At 39.9% G+C, this 23,917-nt stretch overlaps 1 protein-coding gene across 1 annotated transcript in view; it reads right to left on the bottom strand.

Moving 5' to 3' along the window:
• DSCAM (DS cell adhesion molecule) overlaps positions 1-23,917 on the bottom strand; it is a 665,388-nt gene that overhangs the window by 271,416 nt on the left and 370,055 nt on the right. Inside the window, exons 7-8 of the mRNA XM_040484971.1 lie at positions 17,785-18,081; positions 16,672-16,947 (exon numbers count right to left, since the gene is read on the bottom strand). Of these exons, the coding sequence (XP_040340905.1) occupies positions 16,672-16,947; positions 17,785-18,081 (573 nt within the window). The remainder of the gene's footprint in view (positions 1-16,671; positions 16,948-17,784; positions 18,082-23,917) is intronic.

Genomic DNA, 23,917 nt, shown 5'->3' with positions numbered 1-23,917 from the left:
CTTCCTCATTGTGCATTTCTCTTTATCTCCAGCCACGATCAGCGGGCTATGGTGTCTCTTCTGCTTCACTTCTCAGTATCTCTTGGTCTGGCTCCTTTTCTTCCAAACACACCACCATCATCTTTTATTAAAACCTTTTCCATTGTGCCCTAACAGGTCTCCCTAATTTTTTAATCTTTCTGCACTGCAACTGATCTTATAGACCTCCACCATATTAATGTCCTAAAACACAGTTGTGAGCACGTCCCTCTGCCTTAATTCCTTCACTGCTTTTAGGATCAAGTAGAAGGTAACAAACACTGCAACTTGATGCTTGTCTCTGTGCTGACTCATGCTGCTTGGGGATTCTTTGTTTTGGGCTGATTGACTCTGAGCATAGGGAACTATCCTCTGATCCCATTTCTGCCCCATGTCCCCCCAGGACCCCATTCCCACTCCCACCATCTTCTGCGGTGAACACTCAATTCCATTGCTAGCTGCTTCAGAGACTTTTTCAGTCTCCAGATCCCCTTTGAGACTCAAGTCAGTTTCTCTTGGAGACTTCTTCTTGACTCCAGGCTTCCCATCCCACCTTAGCACCAGAACTGGTTAGATGTCCATCTTCTCTGTCCCTAAAAGACCTCCTGCATACACATTTCTTTGACGGTGTTGTGTTGAAATCAGTGTTTTCCTATTTGTCTATCCACTGCTCTCCCACGGCGAGCAGAAATATTTCTCATCCTGTGCTGCTCCCTTTTCAAGCATCTGGTACCTGCTGATACGTAATGGTTATTTGTCTGCAGGTCCTTCCACTGACTGCAGCCCATTCACAGTAAATGCACAGATATTCCCTGAATAAATTCAATAAGGCACAGGAATTGTGGTAGAGAGGGTCTCCTCTCTAAGGAAAGAAAAAAAAACAAACCTCAAGGTAACCTGGCTATACGTGTACACGACAACATCGCTCACCACCATGTAACATGAGACCACTTAATCAGATTGCATGTTTGTGTGTTACCATATATGGGAGACGAAAAGTAAAAAAATGTATAAAAAACACGCCACATGGCATTCGGGGCTCAGTTCTTCAGGTAGGAGCCCAACTGAGCCATGCCGGCACAAATGAAGTTGCTTCCTGGAAGAAAAAGGCCTCGGTGTCATGACTCTCTGTGTGAGAATCCTGCTACAGAATCAAAGAACTAAAGAGGTCCTCTGGCTTACAAATTATCTTGATGACAAAAGTCTAGTTCGATTATGCTATCATCATACACCGTGATCCTTTTCATTTCTTATTTGAAATATTGGACTAATGTCACTATAGAAAGTGGGAGCAATTTAAGGAAAAATATTTTTAGGAAAAGCGTTTACGATGTACATCGATAGCTGTTTGGCATCTATTTAAGTGGTAGAAGTTGATGCACCCGGTGACACGTGGCCCAGATTCCTTTTCAAGAACGAATGTGTGCCCCGAGTGCTGGGAGTGATGTCAGGCAGCACCCTTCAGTTACCAGCCACTCTGAAGACTGTTCCGGCTGCAGAGATCCACCTCCCCAAGGACAGACTCTTTCTGGGGTGGCCTACGTCCAATGACTGGCTGAAAAGGACAATTCTGCCCAACTCATGATGGCTCTGAAAGTCCTTTTTTCTCCAGAGCTCCCTGCAGGGATGGTAAGGCTGTCATCAGCCTGCACCACAGCTCCTCTCCTCCCTGTGCCCAGTCCTTCTTCCTCTCCCTCCTTCAATAGTGCTGGTTATTGGGACACACCTTGATAAACACCATACACACTAAAACCTCTCTCTCTCAGAGACTGCTTCCTGGAGAGCTGAACCTGCAACAGTCTCACTCACCTACAGTAAAAATTGATCTACTATTAATAACAAAACCAAATCTGTATGTAACATTGCCAGTATATACTCCATCCATCCATCCATCCATCCATTCATCCATCTGTCCATCCATCCACCCGTCCATCCATCCATGTTTTTATTCATTTCAGTTTGCGACCAGAAGACAATTATCATGTATGCTGGGTTCTCTTTTAATGAGACCACTCTGTATTTGACTGAAAGTATCTTCCTTTCAGAATAGAATAGAAACATTCTGTCATTGATAGAAGCACAAGAAAAAAAATAGTTTAGAAGTGTAATTTTAAGATTGTTACTCATTACCTAAAACAATAGTCTGTGTTCCTTTGCTGGTTGGTTGGTTGGTATTCATTTCGGTATCCCAAGTTCAGCCAATGTTCAGAACTGAAATTTTGTCTATCCTAAGGGGTTATGGATATTCATAAGCTCACGAATATACATAAAATAGAACTAAAATGAGTAAGAATTCAGTGCTAATACTGGAATCAGTACTCAAGAACTCGCAAAAGCCTCAACTCAGAAATACAAGAAAGCATGGCAAATATAAATCAAAACACACATAGGTATGAGTGCCCAAGCATATCTACATACTACATATATTAGGTAAAGTGTTCCTAGCAGATGAGGCCTAAAGCAAAAGGTTCCTAAGCTGAGCACCTGCCAACAGAGTAGCTCAGTTGACATAAAAATAGGGCAACTTTGGAATAGTGCAGACATAAGAGTAACTCTTCTACAATGATTTTTAAACAAGGTATTTTGGACTGCCAAATTGTGATAACCATAGAGCCATAAATGTGACAACGTAAGGAGACAGGTAAGAGAAATAACTTTTTTTTTTCAAAAATTGCTTAAAATTACCAATTAAAGCCCATGAGAGTAAATACATTTAAAGCATTTCAGGAAGAAAAAACATCCTTAAGGCATAATGCGGAATCATAATGAAGAGAAACAGAAACTATTGTTCCCATCAGCTAGGAAGATACAAATTAGACATAAAGGAAAGACAGACTGCTTGGAATTTAGGGATGTAAAAACACTACAACCAACTCTGAGAAGGATGGCAGTGTCTCCTTCAAAAGCACTTTTCAAGAAGAATGGGTCACCTATGCTATCATCAACCCGTGGCTGGAAGGAGCTGGGTGGTTTCCAGAGGAGATTCTAGATCCTAGTCGTGTGAGCTGTTTCTTCCTGGAAGGTGTTTCATAGCCATAACCATATCATGCTGAAAAAAATAGTTCATTTAACATTTACAAATGATGAACAACTTGAGAATTCATGAGAATTTCTGTATTTTACAATTAAGAGTCACCTTGGATCAAGGAGGGTGTCAGGTTGCTTTTCCCCCAGTGAAGGACAGCAACACATTTACACTTGGTAATAAAACTGAGTAGACTGCATCTCCAATATTTATTTATTTATTTATTTATTTATTTATTTATTTATTTATTTTTAATTTTTTTTTTAAATGTTTATTTATTTTTGGGACAGAGAGAGACAGAGCATGAACAGGGGAGGGGCAGAGAGAGAGGGAGACACAGAATCGGAAACAGGCTCCAGGCTCTGAGCCATCAGCCCAGAGCCCGACGCGGGGCTCGAACTCATGGACCGCGAGATCGTGACCTGGCTGAAGTCGGACGCTTAACCGACTGCGCCACCCAGGCGCCCCTGCATCTCCAATATTTAAAGAAAAGCTATTTGAATCATCATGGCTTCAAGAAAATGAAATCTAGGGGCGTCTGCATGGTGCAGCTGGTTAAGCGTCCGACTCTTGATCTTGGCTTAGGACACAATCCCACAGTTCATGAGTTCAAGCCCCACATCAGGCTTTGTCCTGATGGTGTGGAGCCTACTTCAGATTCTGTGTCTCCTCTCTGCCCCTCCCCCACGTGTGCATGTGCTCTCTCTCTCAAAAATAAAGAAACTTAAAAAAAAAAAAAAAAAGAAAATGAAATCTAGCTCAGGTTTTACTAATCCAGATGGAGAAAAGACTCATCCAGGTGGACTGTAAGTACTTTGCTTTTCCTTATATAAATTATCCATGGAAGCAAAGCCATGTGGCTGTAACCAGAGGTGATGACAGTGGGGCTACATGACAAGAACTGGCAAGATTCAAAAGAGCACAGGCATTCTTTTTAAAACTTAGCTCCTGTTCCTTTTTTTCCAAGCAGCTGTTTCATAATGATTGTCAGTCATCTATTTACTTGAGGAGTATTTTCCATGACCCTGACTTAGAAAAGGTCACCCTTCTTCAGAAGCTTGGTTATTAATTATAACTGACTTCAAGTTGCTACACTTCTTGAGCAACAGGTCGAAATACGTCATGGTGAAACAAGGGTATAAAAAGGTAGTTACACCATTGCAATGAAGCTGTAAGTCAATTAAATTTCTTTGACAAATTTCAGGGCACTGAACTAGTGATATAATGAAGGAGCAACATGGTTAAATGCCTGAAAATAGACAAACAGCATATTTGTTTTGGTAGTCCGTCCACACAATATTCACATCATCGTAAATTTGCAGAACTGATTACACAGACAGTTCTCCATGTAGTCAGACCAGATGTGTGTCCATGCATCAGTCTCTGGAACTCTCTGTGTCAATTTCTTCATGGTGAGGATTCACACTAGGTGGGCATCAGCAGTGACATGTTCTGCATCTTTGAGTGAAAGGTAGAGTAAAACCCTCTGGGTTTTGTTATCACTCGTAGACAACTTGAACAAGTCAGGTCTGCAGAACCAAGGTATGCTGTCCCCACGCCTAGATCAATATACAACACAAGCAACTGATTCTTTCTGGAATAAATTAACAAATTCTGTGACTGAAGTGAATAGCTAGGGCAAAGAACTTCATCTGTATGGAAATACGACTGCGGCATATTTATGACCATTTAGCCTAAACAGATCATATTATAAATCTAATTACCAGTACTGGAGTGAGTCTATCTAGTTCTAAGTAAAAGCAGAGAACAGGAAATAGAGATTAAATGGAAAATATGGGGCTAACAATGTAATTAAAATCTAAAATAACCTTTGATATCAGATTAATTAAAATAAACATACAGGTGTTAAACCTGTGTCAAAAGTCACACACGTACATGCACACGCACATGCACACACATACATGATTAAAACTTAGATCCAGGGGCGCCCGAGTGGCTCAGCTAGTTAAGAGTCCAACTTCAGCTCAAGTCATGATCTCATGATCTGTGGGTTCAAGCCCCATGTCGGGCTCTGTGCTGACAGCTCAGAGCCTGGAGCCTGCTTCAGATTCTGTGTCTCCCTATCTCTCTGCCCCTCTCCTGCTCATGCTCATGCTCTGTCTCTCTCTCAAAAACGAACAAAAATTTAAAAAAATTTGATCCAAACATCATAAAACAAAAGGCTACAGAAAAACAGGAGTTAAAGATGAGAAAAGATCTCCTAGGAAAAATGTGAAACAAAAAAGGCAAGAAGAGGAACTTTTGAGTCATACAGTAGATAATTGAAGACAAAAAAAAAACCAACCCAGAGATTATGACAGAAAATAGGTAAATCAACAATTATACTTAGTAATATTAACACCCAGTTTAATAACTGATCAATGAAGGGGATAAAAAAAGCTAGAGATGACACATAACACAACTATTAAATGTAATTGAACACATATACACAGATTTACGCCCAACAAATGTAAGAAGAAACATTTTTTTTAATGGATAAGAGATCCACAAAGAAAGCATTAGCACGTGTCACAAAACTAAGACTGCCTGTGATGACACCACCGTCGTATCTCGGTATATGGAGAAGAGTGGAAAGTATGGGTCATTTAGTTAATGGTATTGGGAAACCTGTCTCAATATATAAAGAAGAAACTGACACCCACTTCTATTGTATCTACAGTTCTCAACGTGGACTAAAGACCTAAATGTGCACAGTGGAATTATAAACATAGAGTGAACACAGAAAATAGTGTAGGAATAGATCTTCCATGAGCTCAGGGACTTCTGAATCAAGACCCCATGGGAGACAACTGAGAGGCAGCCGTGAAAAAGGTACTCACAAAGAGATTCAAATTTACATGGAAGAATTACAGCAAAGCAGGAAAAAATCGCAGGAAAAATGATGCCAAGGTGGGCCAAGGAAATTCACAGATGGGATACCCAGATATCTAATAATGAAGAGTTCGATGCTCCACGTCAGTAGTAATGGAATAAAAGCAAATTAAAATAAAATCCACAGGCATTAGATCTGCAACACTTTGAAAGGCAGATAATATCAAGCACTGGCACAGATATGGGGAAATGTGGACTCTTGTGTGTGGCTGGTAGCAGCCTAAAGTGTGTTTTGGAGGGCGCTCTGCAGTCATTAGTGATACCAAGTTAATATCACACAGGGGCACATCTACTAGAATATTCATCGTAGCACGAGGCACAGTGTCAAAGGGCTGGGGGACAACAGCAAAAAGATTTACTTTGCATGCTTTAATATAAATTTATATGTCTATCTTTTTTTTTTTAAGTTTTTATTTAAAACAAAATTTTTTTTGTTTATTTATTTTTGAGAGAGAGAGTGTGAGCGGAGGAGGGGCAGAGAGAGAGGGAGACACAGAATCAGAAGCAGGTTCCAGGCTCTGAGCGGTCAACACAGAGCCCGACACGGGGCTCAAACTCACAAACTGTGAGATCATGACCTGTGCTGAAGTCAGATGTTTAACCAACTGAGCTACCCAGGCGCCCCCATTTATATGTCTATCTTAATAAGGGCATTAAAAAGTAGATTTAAAATAAGTATATTAAGTACACACATAAATAAGTGCACACATAAATAAATACACACATAAATACTCAGTAGGCAGCTTCCGGGGAGGTGGGGGTCAGCTGTTCAGTGCCACCCTGGAGGGAATAATGGGACCAGAGAAAAAGGGAACAGCTAGAGGAGGCAGATTTGTATCCAACAGGAGGAAGAACTACGGTGATCGTGGGCTGTGCAGAATCAGGACGGGCTCAGAGCTTAGGGTGGGGCACTGCACAAGTCTGTGCAGACAGAGTCGGGAAAAATGCGGGTTCAGTCCAGGGCAAGGTGAGTATCACACGGTAGTCTCATCTAGGTGAACTCCACATTCATTAATATCCCTAAGGATTTACCTTTGTATCATCTATTTATGCATATGCAGGCACCTCTTATATATACTCAAATATGTCTATCTATATATGAATAGTGTGTGTGTATACATATTTAATAATCTTAAATAATTTTAATTTTTAAATAACCTCCTTTCTGTGCTTCATGCCCAGCAGAGAGGCCAATTCAGGTCTTGAATTCATGACCCTGTGATCAAGACCTGACCTGAGCTGAATTGGAAGCTTAACTGACTAAGCCACCCAAGCACCCAATGCATATAAATATAAATATTTATACATGATTTTAACTGATGCATATATTTTATGTTTATATATAAGTATAAATAAAATACGCAAACATTATTTTATATATCACATGTGCACAAAGTTATAGAGTTATAATATGTACCAATCCACATGAAAGATCCCACTGCATGATTTTGAATAATTGAGAGGTGGGTTTTTTTTTCCTGACTTAAAATATTATCAGAAAAATATTACTTAAGCACTACCTGAGGGTCTTTTACTGTGTGCTGGATATAGGTACAAGTACACTTGTATTATGCTTGCAAAGAGACTGATTATGGGCTAGGCAGGGAAAGTGCAATAATTTTCTTGTCATCCTTTCTTTTTTTCTCATGCCTACATAATTCTCTCCTTCTCCACGTTCCCATGTTTAACAAGCCCAAGTATTGCAAAATATTATTTCTTCCACAATCTTAGCTTTAACTGAGTAAAAGCCTGCATTCTTTGACTTCGTAACAAAGCCAATACATAATCTTTTTCCTTTTCTTCTACTGAGAGAAAAACAATTTGGGGTGTCATTTCTAAAAAAATCTAACGAAGGATTCCCTTGAAGAAAGGTACCAGCTTCGTTTTCCAGAATCAAAGGGGGGATTACAAGGTCTTCCACCTCCAGGACAAACCTGTCTGAAGAAGACAGTCAAGCTGACTTCAGAGCTCAATTCTGACATCCTATAACCAAAGGAGAGTCATTCTCTCCTGCGGGAGCTTGAGAGCGTAAATCGTCAGCCAGGGGAGTGAATGCAGCCACCTGCACCCATTAAACTCCTCCTTGGTAGTTTATCAAGGGGAGGGGTGGTACAAGTCCCCCACCTCATCAGCCTTCTTCTGTCACACTGGGAGTCACCAAAAGAATGTAAATCTCCATTTGAAACCACAAAGTCCCACAAAAGGAATGCACATTTACCACCTTACCCTACATTCCTCTACTAGGTCTATTTTCTCCCGTATTATTCATAAGAGAAACTATACCTTCCCTAAGCAGTTGCTGAAAATCAGTGCAAAAATTTTGTGAATGACAACAGTCTAAGGCCACGCGAGACCCAGCAAATAGGACCCTACATTCAACGCCGCTCAACTTTAATGAGGCACCTGAAAGAGAAAACTAGCCTGGAAATGCCGCATTTCCCCCCAAACAATACTAACAATGACCCCAGCAGCAAGCGGAGCTGATAAAGAGAGAAGAACGTCATCCCTGACAGAGGTGGGTCCTGAGGCTGGTTGGAACAGCAGAGGGGCAAGTGTCCGGAGTGGATGGCCCTGCCCATGGTGCCGCGCACAGAGCCGTGCCTCTCCCGGGCCCAAAGGGGCCAAACGGCATCAGCTGTCAGAAGCCCCCGAAGAATGATGTCATCGGCAGGCAGATTCCCGACTGCTCGCTCAGAGATGGGAGGCGAGCCCCATTTTTAATTCAGCCTCCACCTCCCCAGCTGCACCCACAGCAGCACTAGCCAGATCGCCGTGGCCACAGAGCAGGTGCAGAGGAGGACAAAGAGCTGTGCTGGGGGCAGAACGCGTCAACTGGTGCAGAGCCTTGTCCCTGTCAGGGAGCAGAATGCAAAAGGTCTCTACGGTCAGGCTGGAAACACTGCCAACGGCACCGAATTCTTCTGAAGCAGGGCATGAGAAAGGCGTGTCTTCCATTAGGATGGGAAAGTGCCACCACGATCACGGTGAAATGAGCTAAGGGGGAGCTAATGTCCGTGATCGCTCTTGTTGTGTTTCGAGCATCATCATCTCATCTCATTATTGGCCAACACTGATTTTTAAAAACTCATGAAAAAGCATTGTGAAAGCCTGATGCTCCTCAGTCACTCTTGACCTCTTACAGTGTTGACTGTCGCTCTCTACTCATTGGAGCCTTCCAAACCCATGTTCCAAAGTCCCTGTGGTCCGAATCCAGAATGGTGGTCCAGAGGCTGTCAACCAAACCTCACTCTCCAAAAGCCCTTCCCAAGCCATGACTACTGTAGGCTCCCTGTCTCAGCCTCTCGGTCACCCAGGTGAGGACTTCTGGAGTCGCCTCGGGTCCTTACCCACCCTCACTTTCCAAATCCATTCCTCCTTTTACCTCTCATCAATGTAACTAGTTTTCATTCTCTCTCTTAAATTAAGCCCTCAATAACCTCACGCGCTTCCTAATTGTTAAATAATCTTCTTTCTTAACTTTTCAAGGAGCTTTCTTCTTGGGTTCACTGCCTTGATTTCCTTCCCCTCCACCATGGCCTCCCACTGCAATGCCAATTGCTTTTCTAAGGCCCACTACAGGGCTGCACTGGAATCCAAAGACGTGTATTTGAATCCCGAATACATTACTGGACAGCTTTGAGCAAGCCTCCCGCACGCTCTTAATTCCGCTTCTCTGCTCATGCTTTATGTACATTACAGAGTCACTGTGAGCATTAATTAAGGTTACACATATGAAACTGTTTGTAAACTATAAAGTTTTATATAAATATAAATAGAAGGTGACATTTTTATGCAGCAGCCAATTAACTTTCCTGGCAGTGCTGGTCCCTAGCAATTAAAATACTCAATTAGGCACTGTTCAAGTTCAATGTGGCACCTAAAATGAGGAAGAAAAAGCTTTGAAATGTGTTAAATATAACCCTGCTTGTTAAATTGAAATGAAGTGAAGGGATTTTGACTTTCATTTCTCCCTACATGCTCGAAAGCAGCACAATGGTGCTTCTAGTTGGTTAATATAATTCAGAACTGCTTACGTTTTAGGTATTATCAATAGTTAACGTGGTGTTTAAATCGATCTTTGACGTTTGTTTTTTTTTTCAAAGTTGTAAGTCAATGCTACAAAATAAGCAAAGGGCCAAGACTATTAGCAAAAAGGACATGGCTGGAAAATAATATTGCTTCCAAATGTTGTTGAAATAAACGCACACAGACGCGCACCCCCCTCCCCCCCGCCCAAGGCTTCCGGGTTTAAAAAAAAAAGAACCTTCTGGAAACAAGACAGAAATGGTGTGGCCCCCCCAAGTTTGTGGCATTATTGACAGCAATGAGTGTGCCCACTTTCCAAGGAAGCCGACGTGTGAGGGATCACACTTGCTCTTCTGAAATTATCCGAATAAAATATTCACTGTGCAGTCTAACCAGAAAGGTAATCGAGCTGTTATTTATATAAATAAAATAAGAAAAGACTATCTTTCAATCCTGATTCACAAAGCAAAAAAAAATCTGTCTTTTCCTATCATTCAGTTGATTTCTTATCTCTTCCCTTATCATAACCTTTATCTTAATTGAAATCAGTAAAGGTTATTAATTTTTTAAAAGCATTGATAGACCACAATCCCGGCCACTGGAGTGTGACTTAATTTACATATTTCATTTCAAAACATTTTAAAATCCAAATGTAAATGTTCAGAAGTCAATTCGGTTACAACCTTTCTAATAACATCTGAGGAAAGGCTAAAATTGCTCATGGTGTATAATTACTACTCTATATTGAAAGTTAGAAGTCATCTGAAGCAAGAAATGCAGGTAGTGTCTTAAACTGAATTACTCTAAATATTTTTGCTGCAGTGCAATGCAGGTAACTGTGACCAATGAATAAAAAAATGAAAGGGGATGTCAGGTGATACACAGAAACCCAGAATGCATTATTTTTCATCTGGGAAGTCCCACACAGACATACGCCGGCTTATCCTTATACACCCAGCCTGCAATTTCCTCCTTTGGTGTCTACAGTTTGATCTGTCAACACAGAAGAGATGAAATTAAATAAAAGTAAAGGGGATGTGCTAGAGTACTGATAGCCAACAACTGTATTTAGTTCACAAGATGCTCCTCTTAAAACATGCTTTGAAGCAACGACTAACCAAAAGTCTATACTCTCTCCTCTGCCAAGACATCTGCGCGAAAGGCGATACACATCCAAAGAACACCAACTCAACACCTCTTTGAGCAAGTTCAGTAGTCCAGGCTTCTTGGCAAACCCACTGTTAAGGTTTTTCCCATCAAATGTTTGTTAGTGTGTGAGAGTCTCATATGGTGGGCTCCATGGAGATGTAACCTGTCATCCAGAAGGCTACCATCAGAGACTGCCGGGGACGTCTCCTGCTTTGTTCATTTGTCTATTGTAGGTTTCATCAAGACCTGCTTGGTTTCAACGTCATCCCGCATCTAGAGGGTTTTCTGCTTTCTTCGTTCCCTCGTCCATCTGACTTCCTGTGGCACCTGACGTCTTCCTTCCACCTGGCCCCTTCCCCCATGCTTTCTATCAATGGTCTTTACTTGGCGTTTGCTGCCTAACATTATTCTTCTGGCCCCTGGGGCTGGTTTCCTTTAGGGAGAATTCTTAGCTATTGGACAGAACTTATTTTCTGAGGTGTTGACCTGCTCGGGGGCCTTTGTTTACCGAGCACATTTTACTAAGTAAAGTGAATACACATTCAGAAGTCATGATCAGCTCCGTTCATGTTTTAATTCACTATCTTGAGACAGCTTGCAATGTCTGTTGCTTTCATGTCCCTCTTTCTTTAGATAAGTGCAACCTTCTTCCTGGTGTGGAGGTATGGGGGTAAGTGGGCAGCCTGTCCAGGCACCCCATAGGTCTGCTCACAGTGAAGGTCCAGGAATGGGTGGTGGCCTATTCCTGGGAGGGAGCCAGAATCCCTCCCTACAAGTTTCCTATGTGGAACCATTGGGGAAAGGGCATGTGAGCCCAGGGACACTCAGGGCCAGTTTTCTTGCCGAATGGAAGGGCTACTCAGAGGGAACGAAGCCGATGTGTAGAGGGAAACACCAAAGAATCAGAAGCTTCAGATGGTAATTAAAGGTCTAGACCAGGCCTCCCCCAAGGCCTACGTTCTCTCTGTCCCTCCCAAAGTTTAGTTCAATACAACCTTGACCTCCACCCCTACCTCCCCTACACTGTAGTAGTTGCTATTAAACCAGTCTGATTTGAGCTCCTACGCTTTGCAATCGAGAGGATCATGGTTGATACACTGATCTGTCCTCATTGAGGAAATTTAAAGATACAGATTTAAATTTCAAACAGTTCTTGTACGAATTTCCATCAGACTTTACCTTCAGATATTTGGTGAACTAAATTTACTGTGAGTCTAACTAAGGGATTGATAAATCTGTCTATATGAGTGAAAATCTGCAGTGAGGTACACAGTCTCCTGATGGTCACATGTAGGCCCGTGTCTTACGCATTATTCATTCACCGATGTCCCCAAATCTACTGCTTAAGATTCCACTGTCCTAAATTCCACTCTTATCTATCCAACTGTCTATTTAGTGGATCCACTTAATGTTTCAAGCTCAGTACATCCAAAAGTAGACTCCTGATTTCTTCCCTTAAATTGCTTCATGGCATCTTCTCTTGGCTCAAGTGACAGAAGCACTAGTCTTTCCATCGCTCAGGCCCAGATTTTATCCTCTTACACCTACATCCGATCCATCAGGGAATCCCATGGAGGAGACCTTCAAAATATATCCAGAATCTGTCTTCTCCTCACCCCCTCTCTGTCCCCTCTGGGCTTCAGCCTTATCTTAGCAATAGAAGTCAGGCATACCCTTTTCCAACCCAGGCCAGGTGACATCTCTGTTTAATCTGACATCTCTGATCACCCCTCCATCTCACTCAAAGGAAAAACTCAAACCCTCTGAGCCCAGCCCTGGTCCTACATGAGAGGACCCTGCTAATTCGGACCATACCTCTACCCTGTGTCCACTTTGTTCCTGCCATATTGCCTTTCTACTAGTTCTCTAGGTTGCCAGGCCCACCCCTGACTATTTGTGTTCCCTCTGCCTAGAATGCTCTTTGTCCCGGGTATATGTTTGGCTATCTTGCCCACCTCCGTGTCCTTGATCAGATGTCAGTTTCTCAGAGAAGCCTTCCCCAACCTCCCTGTAGCAGTGCAGAACCCAAATCCCTTCAACTTCCCCACCCACTGACAGCTATTTCTCACCAGGCAACTATAATGAAATATTGCACAAAATAATATGTTCCTTCTTTCATTTGACAATCCTCGCCAAGAACCTGAAAATGATTATTCTACATAATATATCCTTAGAAGAAAAGAAATTCTTGAAACCAAAAGTATCTGATTTGTTTTCTAAAATGATCGATACTTTGGTTATTAAGAGCCAATAAATTCTCCTTTTGGGTATAAGCCAGTTTGAGTCAGTTTCTGTCACATAAAATTAAAAGGATAAAGATTAATACATTGATTTCTGCTGGTCGAGAACATTTTAAGAATATAAGTGAATAATTCAAATGGTCTTTGTTTGAATTTATGTCTCCTAAAAACCTGACATTAAAATATCTGTATCCATTTATCTAATGGTCACACTCCTGGCAATTTTTCCTGAAATAAATCATCTTACAAGTAGATAAAGGCCAATGCATAGAGAAGGGCATTTGACACATCATTCAAAATGGTTAAATATTAGAAATAAATGAAATATTTATTTAAGAGTCTCTTATGGTTTGCTTCCTTCTCTAGGTTCTCTATCTTATTTTTGCTTTCCTTCCTTCCCTATGATCATGTGTTGTGTTTCCTAAATTCCAAATATGAATGAAATAATATGATATTTGTCTTTTCCTGCCTGACCTATTTCCCTCCGCCTAATACACCCTAGTTCTATCCACATTGTTGCAAATAGCAAGATTTCATTCTTTTTGACTGCTGATGCACTGGGTGTTATGTGTAAGTGATAAACACTGGGTACCACTCCTGAAACCAACACTACACTGTATGTTAACTAACTTGAATTTAAATAAATAAATTAGAAGAGAAGCTTATATTCTGGTGGCAGCTAATTTAGAAAGAAAGAAAGAAAGAAAGAAAGAAAGAAAGAGAAAAGAAAGAAAGAAAGAAAGAAAGAAAGAAAGAAAGAAAGAAAAGAAAAGAAAAGAAAGAAATATTTAGCACCAAGATATTTTCCAAATGTAATCTGAAGACCTCTGGGGATCCCTGAGAACATTTTAGGGAGATGGCAAGAAGATAATCATTTTCACTGTAACACTAAGGTATTATTCACCTTTCTCATTGGGGTGACATTTGCATAGATACACAAAAGTAACAGTGGGTAAGACTGCATGGGCCTTCGCACAAATCATGGCAGTGACACCAAAATGTACTCGCTGTCACTGTGTTGTTTACCACCACACAGTCCCAATATTTGTCAAAAGCAGTTTCTAAGGACACTTCATGGAGCCATAAAAATAATAAGCCCATGACATTTCCAGAGTTCTATGCTCTGTGTAACAAAATGGGGAAAATGCACAAAGCACTTGATCTGTCTGCTGAGCAGGAAGGTTGTCTTGAAGCAAAGTACTTGTGCACTTGTCTGAGTTACAAGCTCAACTAGCCACTCTTTTCAAGGAATTCCATTGTTTCCACAGAGAATGGCTGCCTAGAAGCTATAGCTATTCAGGCTTGGGTAACTAGCAGACATTTTCCTAGAAAAAAAAGAAATAAGCCTGTCACTCCTATGATCACAACTGACTGTATTTGCTGCAAACAATGAAATTGAAACTTTCAAGCAAAAGAATAGACTTTTGTAAGACTTGTATCTGTCACTATGAACTCAACAGCTTCCCAATACTGAAATACTTTTCTGATGAAACCATGGTGATATTCTGGCATTATTATAAATTGTGTCAATGTTTCAAAAATCTACCTAACTCAGCAAACCAATAATTTCCAAATGATCAACTTACTATCTTACAAAACAATGTGTGGGTAAGACATTCATTCAGATAGAAAATGAATTTTAAGACAGCAAAGCACCAAACATTCATTGATCTAGCTTCTAATTCTCCAATGCAGCTAATATTTAAGATACTGACATGTTTTAATTCTCTACATTGTATTATACTTTCTGGTTTATTTGCTTGTTTTGTTTGTTTACTGTTTGTCTCTCGTGATTGGAAGGAGAGTTCGACAGGAGAAGAAACTTGTCTACCTTCTTCATCACTGTTTCCCTCAATGCCTGGAGTAGAGCCCAGCATCAAGCAGATGTTTCAGGAATGGCAGTTGAAGAAATAAATTCAACTACAAAATGAAGTTTTATACAGCTATCACAGTCTGGTTTACCAAGAAATTCTAATGATCTGAGAAAAGTCTTAAGATATGTGGCTATTTTTAAAAGATTCAAAATTATTAATGTGAAATTATACCTCATATATGCTACATATTATATAACATATATGATATATTACACAGATTATATGTGTGCATGAACATCTGTGTGTGTGTGTGTGTGTGTGTGTGTGTGTGTGTGTGTGTGTGTGTATGTGTATTTACAGGTGTCCTGGAAAGGTAAACTAACAAGGTTTATAGGGGAAAAAGGTTGGGGAAGGCCACGGAAAACTTTGTTCATCCCCCAAAGTTCATCCTGGTGAACTGAGATGTAAAGAATCATTTAAAAATCAAGGAATTTTTCTGTGGAGCTCTTTAATCATATCATTCCTATGTTGTTGTTTTGACCTGATCATCTATTCAACGTGAGAAGTCTGTTTGAAGTCTTGATCTGTTACAGAAAACCTCTTCTGGTAGGATTCTGCAAGAATGTGCTTTCAGGATTTTTTAGGAAAACAAAAATTCAGATGATTCTCAACTTAGGATGGTTCAACTTATGATTTTTCCACTTCACGATGGTGTAGAAGACGAGTGCATCCAGTAGAAACTGTACTTTGAATTTTGAACCTACTCCCCACCCCCCAACCCCCGCCACCCAGAGCTGGTGCTATGCAGTAGATACCCTCACATTGATGCTAGACGACTCCCAGTCAGCCAGCAGTCACAGGGGTAAACAACCCAAACGGACAACCATACTTCACCCACACAACCTTTCTGTTCTTCACTTTCTGTGCCGTATTCAATACATTACAGGATATAGCCAACATTTTATTATAAAGTCAGATTTGCATTGCATGATTTTTGCCCAACTGCAGACGAATGTTACTGTTCTGAGCATGTTTCAGGTAGGCTAGGCTAAGCTACGAGGTTTGGTAGTGAGATATATTGAATACATTTTTGGCTTACTACACTTTCAACTTACAATGAGTTTATTGGGACGTAACCCCATCGTAAGTGGAGGAAGATCTATACGTGTTTTAAAATGATCTGTCGGACAACTAGGTAACGAAGCCAATGATCTCTCTCTCTCTCTCTCTCTCTTCTTGTGGTAATACTGACAACACATGTCCTCTGGAAAACCAAACCAAAAATTCCACATGAAAAGAAAATCATATCAACCACAGCTCTTGATGCAGGAGTGGATGCATCGAGGAGTCAAGAGATCAGAACATGTGAGGTACTCTAGCCTTCCTGTTTTTGGAACTGTCCTACTGTAAACATGCAGCTTCTAAGATCCCCCCTGCTCTTCATCGTCCCTCTGGTGAAAGAGCTGAGTAAGGGCAAGACGTGTGGGGACAGGGAGAGCAGCCTTACCTTTGACCGTCACGTGGACACTCTGGCTGGTGGAGAGCTGTGGTTGAACCAGCACGTTGCACGTGTACTCTCCCTCATCCACTTCCTTTTGCACATCTGAGAGTTTTAGAGTGCCGTTGTTCTCAAATGCCACTTGGCGGTGGTTGAAAGGAAGCAGATTAGAGTTCTTGTACCATTTGATGGAGTAATACGGATAGCCAATCACACGGCAGTGGATGTATGTGTCCCGTCCTGCGATGGCTGTGATATTTTTCATTGGCCGAATGCTTGCAGGCCCTAGAGAGACACAAAGGAACTCTTGAAAATAATTTAAGGGTACATCTCATGTGTGGAAACGGGTACACTTTTCCTTGAGTAAAAGAAAACCAATGTAGATTATTTTCATGTGAAAAATATCTTTTTCAACTTTTCTATTACACGATCTTCTCTGCATTTGGATTCTTCTACTGAGCAGTCCTTCTTTTTCCTTTTAGTTTCATTACTTTCAAATGGATCGAAGGAGTGTTAAATACTCTAAGTATCAACTACTTCTATGAAAACGTCTTGAATTACAAGAGAAGAGGCCATTTCTTCAACAAAAAGTAATTAGTCCGCCCTGAACAATCATGCTGTTTTTTGTGAAAACACCGGGAACAATTCAATTTTCAAACTCTATGACGTAGGTTTATCAAGATGGAGGTTATGCCATGGCGCACTATGAATGTAAGTTAAAATACCAGGTACATGGAGCTTTACCATGAATGTGGAAAAACAGAAGAGGAGGAGGAAGGAAAAGAGCGTGCAGAGCATAAACTGAGAAAGAAAAGATCGAGTGGACAAATCGAAGAGTAACAAAGAGAACAAGCTGACTGAAAAGAACAAAATGCCACTTCCCACATGAACCCAATCTGGGCCATTCTGGAGCCGAAAGGAGAGGGTAGGAAACGGGAAGCAATGGCGAATCTGTTTTCGGCATTCCGAGACTCAGCTCAGGGCATGCAGAAACCTTCTTCTCCACTACAGTGAGTTAGATGTGGTTTTTTTTTTTTTGTTTTTTGGGTTTTTTGTTGTTTTTTGTTTTTTGTTTTGTTTTGTTTTTTTTTTTTTTTTTTGAGGAGCTGATTTGACAAGCACCTCTTACGTTTATTCGAGCCTGGTACAGGACGACTCCCGCCGAATTGTTGGCAGTGCAGCGGTAGACTCCCCCATCCCGGACCTGAGAGCTGGAGATGTTCAGGTAGCTGACCACGTTTCCCTCCGACGTGATCATCTGGCTGATGCGGTGACTGCCACCCTTGAGGATCGGGTCGTCGTCCAGGGTCCACGTGATGGTGGGCAACGGAGTTCCCTTGACGTTGCACATGAGGGAGACTGGTTCTGCTGGACTCACCACTTTTTCACTAAAGGCAGAAATAATTTTGGGAGTTCCGTCTGCAGGAAGACAAAGGATGGAAGGAAGTGGCACATACAAATAATTAAACGACCTCCAAGTACATTTGTGTAATGGTTAGGAGATAGACATGCTGGTCATTGAACACTACAGGTATTCTGGTTTTATGGCTAGAGCTAAATTCCAAGCAGAGCAAGATTTCATTTTCAAAATAGGCAAACAGTGTTAGTGACGTTTAATAAATTACTTCTGTATATTTCCTGATTGTCCTAAGAAGGACAATCATGAAACCCAGATGCTCAAGTTATACAACGTCAGCTCCCAAGAAGTCCACAATCTAGAACTGTTAGGTCCCTATTACATGTTATAAACACAGAGGAAACCCACCCTTCCAAATGGTCACTTTAGCCTTCTACTTCTGAGATAATTAGGGCTTATGGCTCAGGGACTTGTTCAGAGGAGTAAAGGAAAGACTGACAGATGGATAGGTTCACCTTATTTATTTTCTGATAAAAAATCATCCTTTATAGTTTTAATGATAAGTGGGAAGTCCATGTAAATGTCATGGAAACTCTGAGAGTGGGATCAAAGCCAAATAAACTTTGAGTCTTCCAGTGTGTAATAAATATCTCTGTAAGTGTCTTAAGTTGGTGGCTGTACAAATTTATCATCCAACATGGGACCGTTCTGAGAACAAAACAGATACCAGAAGTAATTATGCCAGGGAGGCAGGCACAGCCTCAGACTGTCCCAGGCAAAGTAAGATCTAGGTCTTAGGGAGTTTTCCACAGGAATTTCCGATATTTTCAACAAAGACAAAATTTTCATACTCCATTGTCTTTCTATCATATATATGAACCATTTCCCTCATACTGTATGGTAGCAATCATAAATGCATGCATATATATGCATACATATTCACATATATGTATATATATATATTTACACACACACACACACACACACACACACACACACACACACACACACACATATTCACTGCTGACAAATTGGAAAGCAAACAAATGGAGGAAACACACCTGAAGCTAGCTCACAATTCCATCACAGAAAGATAACTGTTAACACTTACAAGTACCCCTGAAGAGTTTCTCTTTCTGCCCTCCCCCCCTCCCCGCCCCACCCACTCCTCCTCTCTGGAAACCTGGAAGCCTATTTCTGTGGCCAGAGGGACCAGCCATGTACGGTTCTCCTGATGGGGGTGCTTTGCTGAGCCCTCTACCATCTTTCCTCTTGCAAATTCCTGAATGTCAATTTCATTCCAACTCCTGGGTGACTGGAGAAGGCCCTTGAGTATGTTTTTTCCCCACATGCAACCACTGTGGAGTATTGCAGTGTTCTTGAATTGCAAACATCTTGCTTTAGTATCAAAGATGAAAAAAAGGGCTTCATAATATTAAAGTAAAGAACCTGTGTTTTTACCCTTAGGACACCACACACTCTGCTTCATCATGCTCTGCCTTTATTTACGGAGAAGTGAGACGTCACCATGATTGTTATTCTTTGTACGTAATCGGCTGTCGATGCTGAGGAATGTTATTTTATTTAATCTTACAATTCAACTTTTTTTTTTGAATGTGCAGAGCTGTATATTTCTTTGCACTGATTTTTACACTATGCACTGAAAACGTGTCTTTTTTAAAAATCTGTTTTGTAACTGTTTTCTTCAGTTACACCTTTTTTTTGTAGATATAGTTTACATACAGTGACACATACAGATCTTAAGTGTACAAGCAGAATATTTTGTTAAATATGTACACTGTGTAACCACCCAAATGACTGCAACATAAAGCGTTTCAGGACCCCACAACTTGCCCAGGGTTCCTTTCAACCAATCCCCTCTTACCAGAGGGAATCGCTGTCCTGATTTCTTTCAATGTGACTTTGTTTGCCTCTTCTTGAACTTCAAATCCATATAATCCTAGAGTGTGGGTTCTCTATCCTGCAAACATTCTACTATTACCATAGGACAGGCAGCGAAATTAAGAAATGAAACTTTGGAAGTGTTCTATCACCTAACACACAGTCCATATGGAAAGTCTGTCTGCCCACCAACAATGTCCCTCCCAGCTCTCTCTCCCAGCCCAACCAGTACCATACATCCCATTTATCTGTCATGCTTCCTTAGCATGCATCCTTCAATCTGGATCATTCTTTGGTCTCTTCTGTATTTTTTGGCTTTAACATTTTGAAGAATTACTCCATAGCCAGTTGTTCACACTGGGTTTTTTTTTGTTTTGTCATGATTAGATGCAGGTTATGCATTTTTTGCAAGGGTATCATGGAACTAATGTTGTCCTTATGTGCTTATTGGCCATTTGTGTATCTCCTTTTGTGAAATATCTACTCAAATCTTTTGTCCGTTGTTAGGTTAGACTACATTTTATTGATTTGTAGGAGTTCTTTATATATGTTGAAAACAAATATTTATCATGTATCTTATAATGGTCAAATATATTTGTCAGATGTATTAGTTACATAAAATGTGTGCCAGACATTATATATATATATATATATATATATATATATATATATATATATATATGATAGATGTGTGTTTTTGCATATGTAAAATGTTCTTTCAGTTTGTAGTTGCCTTTTATTTTCTTAATGGTGTATTTGACTTTTACTGCTTTCTTTATCCTAAGAAAGCTTTGCCTACCATTCAGACGATGAATAATTCTTCCATGTTTCCTTTTAGAGACTTCATAGTGTGGGATTTTATATCCCAGTCTATATTTTAGAGCAAATTAAATCTGTGTAAGGTATAAGGTGTGAGATAGGGATTGATATTCATTTTTTGTTGTTGTTGTTATTCCATTCATTGTGTAGTACTGTTTGTCAAAAAGACTTTCCTTTACCTTTGGAACATTGTGGACTCTCTTGCAAATTAATTTATCATACATGTGTGTGGGCATATTCTAGACCATCCAGTATGTTTTATTGAGTTATGTATCTGTATTGTTTAATGTAGCTAGTATGAGTCCTCCAACTTTATTCTTCTTTAAAGATTGCACAATTCTCAGTCCTTTAACTTTCTCATGCATGTCTTTTAAATCAACTTAGACTATAGGACTTCCATTTTTCTTATTTTTTTAAATGCTTATTTATTTATTTTGAGAGAGGAAGAAAGCAAGAGATGGGGGCGGGGGGGCAGACAGAGAGGGAGAGAGAGAATCCCAAGCAGGCTTCATGCTCAGTGCAGAGCTCAACATGGGGCTCGAGCTCACGACTGCAAGATCATGCCTTGAGCCGATATAAAGAGTTGTACACTTAACCAACTGAGCCACCTAGGTGTCCCCGGATTTTCACTTTTCTACGCTGTTGGGATTTTTATTAGGATTACATTGATTATCTTACAGAGGACTGCTACCTTAAAAATATTTAGCTTTTTAGTCCTTAAATATGGTATACTTTCCAGTTTTTTAGGTCATCACAATTTCAATATTAGCAATGTATAGTTGTATAGTTTCACATGTTGAAATCTTTCACATCTGTTGTTAAATTTATTCCCAAGTATCTTTTGTGTTATCCTAATATAAATGGAAATTTTAAAATATTATTTTCCAATTGTTGGTTTCTACTATATAAACACACAAAAAATTGTGCTTTTGTATCTTGAGTTTCTAAACTTATCTGGGAATTGTTTTATAGATTACTTGGAATTTTCTATGTAAACAACAAGGTCTGTGATTAAAGACAGTTGAGACTTTTCCTTTCCAAATTTTGTGCATTTTACTTATTATTCATGCCTACCTAGGACTTCTGGAACAGTGCTGAATAGAAGAGGTATTTGTGAACCACCTCAGTCCCAATGTTAAAGGAAAAATATTTAGTCCTCAACCATTAAGTATGAATAAATAAATCATTTAAGTAAATAAATTCATAAATGCCATTAGGTCAAAGAAGTTCCTTACATTTCTAGCTTCCTGAGAATTTTTTTTTTCAACGTTTATTTATTTTTGGGACAGAGAGAGACAGAGCATGAATGGGGGAGGGGCAGACAGAGAGGGAGACACAGAATTGGAAACAGGCTCCAGGCTCTGAGCCATCAGCCCAGAGCCTGACGTGGGGCTCAAACTCACGGACCGCGAGATCGTGACCTGGCTGAAGTCGGACGCTTAACCGACTGCGCCACCCAGGCGCCCCATCCTGAGAATTTTTTATTCTGAATGGATGTTGAATCCTGTCAAATGGTGTTTTCTGAATATACTGAAGTCATCAATTGGTTTTTCTCCTATATTCTATCAATATGATGCCTTATACATACATAAATTTTGATTTTATGTTTTGCCAATCGTATGTTTATGGGATAAATTCAAACTCAGTTTTATATTGATATAGATACAGATATACATATTTGTGTGTGTATATATACATGTATATACACACACACTACATATATATATATATATATATATACACAAACACACACACATACATATTTAGGTAGAGATATATACACATAAATATTCATATGTCTAATATATGTGTGTGTGCATCTATATAATTTTGATTTCAAGTACTAAAAGTGAAAATTACGTTACTTCATGTGAAATGTAAAAACCCTAGCACAAATAATTTCATTTATATTCTGTGCTTTGTGTTATTACATCTATTTATACCTAAACTCTATAAAACAGTGTTATAATTTTATAATTTGTCAATTATTATTTAAAGACATTAAAAGAGAAAAAAAATTCTGAATGCTTACTAACATATTTCCTGCCTTTTCTAATGGGCTTTATGCCTACAGATCTGAATTTCCATTTTAGGGCATTTCCTTTTTGCCTTCAGTGACTTCATGTGTCAAAACTTCTGCTATCACATTCTTCCAGCTTTGGTTTATTGAAAATATCTACTTTCCCTGTTTTTTGAAGACTATTCTTCACAGATATAGGAACCTAGGTCAACAGGGATTTTTTTTTTTTTTTTTATCCTTGTCAACATTTCAAAGATGTTGTTCCACTGTCTTCTGTCCTCCAAAATATCTGATGAGAAGTCATCCATCATTTGTACTGATATCTCCTCTCTCAGGGGCGCCTGGGTGGCTCAGTCAGTTGAGCGTCTGACTTCAGCTCAGGTCATGAACTCTCAGTCTGTGAGTTCAAGCCCCATGTCAGGTTCTGTGCAGACAGCTCGGAGCCTGGAGCCTGCTTCAGATTCTGTGTCTCCCTCTCTCTCTCTGCCCCTCCCCTGTTCATGCTCTGTCTCTGTCACTCTCAAAAATGAATACATGTTTAAAAAAATTAAAAAAAGAAAAGAGTTCTCCTCTCTCAGATTTATAAGATTTTTTTAATTTATCTTTGGTTTTCAGCAACAGGACTCTTTATAATGTGTTTGCATGTGATTATATTTATACTTGAGATTTACTGATTTTTGGCTCTGTAACTTTAATACCAAAATTGGGAAAACTGTCACCATTATTTCTTCAAATATTTTTTTCTGCCCCAGTCTCAATCTTCTGTTTTTCTGGACTTCTAATTATATGGAGATCAGACCATCTAATGAATGTCCCATGTCATTGAGACGCTGCTCACTTCCTTTGCAGATTTCTTTCTCTCTGTGCTTCAAACAGGATAATGTGTTCTAATTTATCTTCAAATTCACTGATCCTTTCTTCCTTCTCCAATCTTCCATTAAAGCCAATACACTGAATTTTTATATTTCTACTGGTTCTTTTTTATAGTTTTCATTTTCTCTTCTGGTCTTTCCCAGATAATTATTCATTACGCCTGTATTTTCCTTATTGAACATATTTTATTTATTTGTTTGTCTGTTTAAGATGTTTACTTATTTTGAGAGAGAGAGAGAGGAGACAGAATGAGTGGGGGAGTGGGGGAGAGGGGCAGAGGGAAA

This window comes from Herpailurus yagouaroundi, unplaced genomic scaffold (assembly GCF_014898765.1).
Source record: "Herpailurus yagouaroundi ecotype Mexico unplaced genomic scaffold, PumYag 162, whole genome shotgun sequence".
Taxonomy (NCBI): Eukaryota; Metazoa; Chordata; class Mammalia; order Carnivora; family Felidae; genus Herpailurus; species Herpailurus yagouaroundi.
The sequence above is the reverse complement of the archived record's forward strand: the minus strand, read 5'-3'. Positions and strand labels throughout refer to the sequence as shown.